Source organism: Sinocyclocheilus grahami, unplaced genomic scaffold (genome assembly GCF_001515645.1).
Source record: "Sinocyclocheilus grahami isolate Dianchi unplaced genomic scaffold, SAMN03320097.WGS_v1.1 scaffold270.1, whole genome shotgun sequence".
NCBI classification, from domain to species: domain Eukaryota; kingdom Metazoa; phylum Chordata; class Actinopteri; order Cypriniformes; family Cyprinidae; genus Sinocyclocheilus; species Sinocyclocheilus grahami.
The window spans coordinates 1,577,126-1,583,138 of NW_015505449.1; the positions used below are offsets into that span (position 1 = coordinate 1,577,126).

Sequence of the window (6,013 nt, forward strand, 5' to 3'; positions counted from 1 at the left end):
CTCCAAAGAGAAAGGAAAACTTGAAATCGCATCATATGACCCCTTTAAAGCCGGTCCATGACGGCAAGAACCCCCTCAACATCTGGCAACACACAGGCTTCCGATGACAGCGGCTCAGATGTGGAATTAACAGCTAAAGTCTGTCTACACTGGACGCGACCAAGTGAGTGTTAAAAATAATTTTAATACGTCATAAATTGAACGAGGCATCAGTTTACTGTCGGGAATGTGTCGTGTCGCATCCAGTCGCAGATTATAATGGTTTATAGTATTTTGTCACACTGTTTGCGTCCAATGTAAACACAGTACGCCTAGTCATCTATTGTGGTAATTTGTAGGTCATGTCAAAAAGTTGTTGGTTTAGATAAATATCTGTATTCTGTACGTTTGACTTGTGTATGATAATTTTGAGCTTCTGGTACGATACTTGGACATTTCCAATCTGGCAACACTGATCCACATTGACTGCCACAAATATCCACAGCCCCCTGCCATCAGCTCCCGCCTCTCTCACACACACAAGCGCGACTTTAGCACTAGATTTAGCAACTTTCAGACCCTTTTAGCGGCTTTTTTCCATAGAATATTCATACTGACAAACAGTGTTGGGGGTAACGCATTACAAGTAACGCAAGTTATGTAATCATATTACTTTTTTCAAATAACTAGTAAAGTAACGCATTACTTTTTTAATTTACAAGAAAATATCTGAGTTACTTTTAACCATACTAATAAGCAAAAATGACTTTAGATAAACTAACAATTGTGCTTCATTGTTTTTTTTTTATTGCTGAAGAGTGTTTCTTCTCCTGCGTTCTACTGTACAGACGTGAATGTACTTTCCCTTCAGCCTGAGGTTTATTCATTACACTTTTTGGTGTGAAAGGCTTTTACATTTGCTATAAATATAACTTCTTATACTAAAAACAATCAAGCCCTGCTCATATTTAAAAAGTAACGCAAAAGTAATATAACGCATTACTTTCCATAAAAAGTAACTAAGTAACGTATTTAGTTACTTTTTTATGGAGTAACGCAATATTGTAATGCATTACTTTTAAAAGTAACTTTCCCCAACACTGCTGACAAACCTAGCGACTTTTTTGGATAAACCTTATATGGTTCAGTTGGAAGATTTCGACCAGTGCTGTCCCGCGAACGAGGTCTGACTTTCCCGGAGAAGTGTCCCCTCTCTCGGCGTCTGTTCTGTGCAGTGAGCGGCAGAGAAGCAGCGCATTCAGATGGCCGCACCGCAGCCGACTCGTCAATAAATGCATACAACACAGCGTTTCCTAGCACCTGTAGCTTACTGATTGTCTGGAATTATAAATATGAGTGGAATTATAAATATGAGTGTAGTTCGTCTGTTAATATCACATGCACTTTTTTGTTTGTTGTTTTTTTTGTTTGTTACTCAGACGCAGGCCGTGCGCTGCACGAGACAAAAAAGTAATCTAGCAAAAACAACCGCATAGCCGCTCTTTAGTGTAGATGCATGTTGATTTTATCAGACGATGCTGTGATTATAAATGAGAGTGACTCCTGGTTAACATGTATTAAAAGGGGTCGTGTTTAGTCACTATTTAGTGTGGAATTTTTTGACAATATTCACTCATCATTAAAGTAAAATATGGCATTCTAAGTCAATATACTGCAGTATTTCCTCTCTCAATCAGTACAAAATATGGTTAACACCCGGTCATGCATGAAAAAAAAATACCGTCATGTACCGTGAAACCGGTATAATTTTGAAAAATACTGTGATATAAATTTTTGGTCATACCACCCAGCACTATAAATTCTTTATCATATTTGGAGAAATTTAGCATCACATCACTTGCTCACCAATGGATCCTCTGCAGTGAATGGGTGCCGTCAGAATGAGACAGCTGATAAAAACATCACTATAATCCACAAGTAATTCACACCACTCCAGTCAATCAGTTAATGTCTTGTGAAGAGAAAAGCTGTGAGTTTGTAAGAAACATATCAATCATTAAGATGTTCTTAACTTCCAATCATTGCTTTCCGATGAAATCGGAGTCCTCTATCCATAATATTGCTATTTCTGGTGAAAAAGTCGTCTGGTCTGAATCAGGAGAGAAATATGCACAGATCAAGCACTGTTCACAAGCGAAAACAATTGTAAACAAATATATCAGTGGATTTTGATGTGAGAGGACAACAGGGGATTTCCACTTCCTTTTTCCAATGGTGGAACTGTTTGAACTTTTTTTTTTCCAGAGAAGCAATGGTTTAAAGTTTAAATGATAGATTTGTTTCTTACAAACACGCAGCTTTTGTTAAAATGATGGACTGGAGTGGTGTGGATTATTGTGATGTTTTTATCAGCTGTTTCTCTCATTCTGACGGCACTAGGGACGCACAGAAATGAACATTCTGGGCCGAAACCGAAACTTCTAGACGCACTTGGCCGAAAACCGAAACAAAAATGCTTTAACAATTATTTATTATTATTATAAATAATAGAAATTATTTTGTACAACTTTTTAATTTAACTCAATTTTAATGATAATGAAAATAACCATGCTTTTATTGAAAGTAAAAATTAAACTGGACAAAAAATATATTAATATTAAATATCAATATATTGTTTTTATTCAGTTCTGTGCAACAGAATCAGATTTAACTGAATTTATTTTTGTATAATTATCCAAATAATGTACAGTCCTACAAAGCTATTATTATCAGAGCATGTGAGCAGAGCATAGCGTCATTTTACCAGCGTTGCCTAGTACAGCTCTACTACACCATGTTACAGCACAGTAGCGCTATTGCAAACAGGACCAAGTTTACTACTTAGTATACTAAGCATACTACTATACTATTGATCATGTGCAGTACGTGAGTGGAGCGTTGGCATAGGCCATGACCAACTCAACTGAACACACATTCATAGAGAGGAATATCCACGCAGTGATGATGGCCAGAGAAACCTGCGCGCTGAACACTACTGGGCTGTGCGGCGTGCCATATATTTTCAGCCGTTTTTCTCTTTCGGCCAAAAACCAAAAAAGCCATTTTCGGCGGCTGAAATTTTGGTGCATCCCTAGACGGCACCCATTCACTGGTGAGCAGGTGATGCAGTGCTACTTTTCTCCAAATCTGTTCCCATGAAGAAACAAACTCATCTACATCTTGGATGGTCTGAGGGTAAATAAAATTTCAGCACATTTTTGGGACTATTCCTTTAAGAGCTCTGAATGTTTCCTGCTATCTAGCGTCGCACGTTTTGCCCATAAACACTGTGTAACATGATCCTAATGTCAACTAGGTAATCACCAAGTAAATATCAAGATATACAGAGCGCTCCACATGTTAAATAGAAGCTTTTGAGCTTTGTTTGTTCTCATACAGAACTGTGAGTTCACCAACTGTCTATCCGATTTTTTCAACTCAAAACTAAACAAAGAAAAACATCTAAAGTAATAAAGTTTGGCATATAAATAAATACACAAAGTACTTTTTAAATGTATGTACAAACATATAAATTTTCCAGCACAAAACAGCGTTTGATGTCAAACCAGAATGCCAATAATTTTGCCTCAGACAAAAAAAAAAAAGTCTTTCTGTTTAGGAATTGCGGTTTGCTTGTCCTCCACTGAAAGTCCTTGAAAAGCTATTGATGTGAAGATACATTTAAAACATCTCAGTTTAGCACAAAACACAGTTTGATTGGGTGGGTGCTGGCTGACATGATATAAGCTGATGATTATTTTTCATGCTATGACTGATAACCTAAATATGACTGATATTAAAATGCTATTTTGTCTAAAAATAAATAAAAACAAACTTAAATCAATAGTACCAATTTAAAATCAATGTTGTGACGCTTAACGTATTTTAGGCATCACAACATTTTAGTATACAGTATGAAGTATTGATTATTTATTTATAGAAAGTTGAACAGTGGGACCGCTAACATATCAAGTTCATGATAACAAAAATAACCTAAAATCAAAAAATTGGGAGAAACAAGCATTAATTGTGTACTTTTTTTAAATCAGTTTTTAACAACATGGTCCTGAAATGTAATCCCTATTACAAACCAGTTGTTTAAAATAATAATAATAATAAAAACTATAACAAATCAAAGCTCTTTTGTGCCACACTTTGACACAAGTAAAACAGCAATGCTGTCCAGTTATTAACAGGGCATAATTAAGCATATGAACATATCAAAGATCATCTCAATTTACACATAATAAACTAACCGAAGCCAGTTTCAGATCACTGCCAATAGAAAGATCCAACAGATCAATCCCGTTCTCCTTGATTTCCCAGTGCACCATCATATGAATAATGAAGCCAATCCCTCAAGAAAACCCACATCTCTTATTATATAAGATTTCTTCCAGGATGACAAATGCACCTCCCTATTAATTTCTCATGGCTTTAATAAACTTAAACACACACTGTATTTCCAGACATTAGTGCTGTTGTGCTTAAAGAGCAGATTCATCTAAATTTAGCAGGAAAGATAAACAGTTTAGTGAGATGTTGGAATGAAGGGGGGAGGGAAAAAAATTCAGGAGCCAAGAAATCAGTGTCAACAAAAGCAGTCAACCCAAAACATGTTTATAGACCCGTAAAACACATGCAATCATATTTTTACCGATGCACGAGATTATCACCCAGTATTAGGCGCGATATGCACGCCATAACAGACGATCTGAACAGATTTTGGGGATAGGATGAAATGAATTACATTACGCAATGGCTGACTGCTTGGTGAACATGCAGGCCATGCACTGTCAAAACCTGGGAAAGCACCCTGTCAGCGCACATCCCAGCATACATCCATCTCAAATCATATGCATAACGTCTGAGAAAAAGCCCAAAAGCATGAACGCCTTCACTAAACAGCGTTTTACATGGTTTTTTATGACTGCATCATCGGGGAAACGCCATAGCTGGCTCAGGAAAAGCCCCACCGTTAGATATAACGCAGCCGTAATGGGAGTCCGGGGTTCCCAGAGCGAGTGCATTGGGAAAGCATGGATTAAAATGTATAATCTTGATATTTTCGGCTAAATGCATTGTTTGTAGGTCGCTTAAAGCGGTGGTTTCTTTGTAAAGCGGCCGGCGGGTGGTAATGGCAGTGGTGTACCTGTAGGCGCGCTCTCCGCGCACTGTGTTCTTTCTGTAGGGAATGATGTTGGTGCCGTTGCTGTCCGGAATGATGTCGTTGTTGTTCTCTCCATTGGGGGACAGAGCTTGCATCGGACCGGGCATTTGACTCTGTGAAATACTCGATCGGACGAGGAAAGGGGCGTCGGGGTTGTTCCCTGCCGCCTGCCTGTTTGTTCTCAGTTTAAATCCCGTTTGTAAGAGTGTAAGTGTGTGTGTGTGTGTGTGTGTACAGTGTATATATATATGTATATATATATATATATATATATGAGAATGTGTCTTTCGCTCAACAGCGACCTCACAGGCGAGTCACGGAACTACAGTCATGTGACTTTGGGAGGGGTGCTTCAGATTTGAGCCAGTGGAACTTTGCCTCTTCCTAAATACGTCGTTATATATTATATATATATATGATGTATTTTATAGGAATATAGTTTTGTGGTCTGTCGGGAAAAAGTTCTCAGGTTTCTCTTCCTAATGACAGACCTGCATCTAGGCCCCAAAATATGTTCATTTTTTATTTTGCATTAAAATGTGCATTTTTCCCCCCACACTAGTAAATATCAAAAATGTGATAAAGATTAATAAATATGTATGGGTTGACAAAGACTCACCGGAAATGTATGACTAAACGTTATCTCTACTGCTGCATATAAATGAATCTGCTCTTTACGCACAACTAAATGTCTGGAAATGCATGCGACAGTGCATAGCATGCTTAATCTTATTATTGTCTTCAGGAAGACAAAATAGATCAATAACAGCATTAATAATTATTCAAATGTTTCTGGAGCACCAAATCAGCATGTTAGTTTGATTTCTGAAGACTGGAGTAATGATGCTGAAAATTCAGCTTTGC

The 6,013-nt window shown here is 37.5% G+C and overlaps 1 protein-coding gene across 2 annotated transcripts in view; it reads right to left on the reverse strand.

Moving 5' to 3' along the window:
* Positions 1-6,013, reverse strand: part of LOC107599678 (microtubule-associated protein RP/EB family member 2-like) — a 24,306-nt gene that overhangs the window by 14,035 nt on the left and 4,258 nt on the right. The window contains exon 1 of one of the 2 annotated variants that reach the window (XM_016291339.1): positions 5,132-5,383. The exons of the other annotated variant lie outside the window; for it this stretch is intronic. Within the exon in view, the coding sequence (XP_016146825.1) occupies positions 5,132-5,256 (125 nt within the window). The 5' untranslated portion in view covers positions 5,257-5,383. Of the gene's footprint in view, positions 1-5,131; positions 5,384-6,013 lie in introns of those variants that run through there. 2 annotated transcript variants of the gene reach the window in all.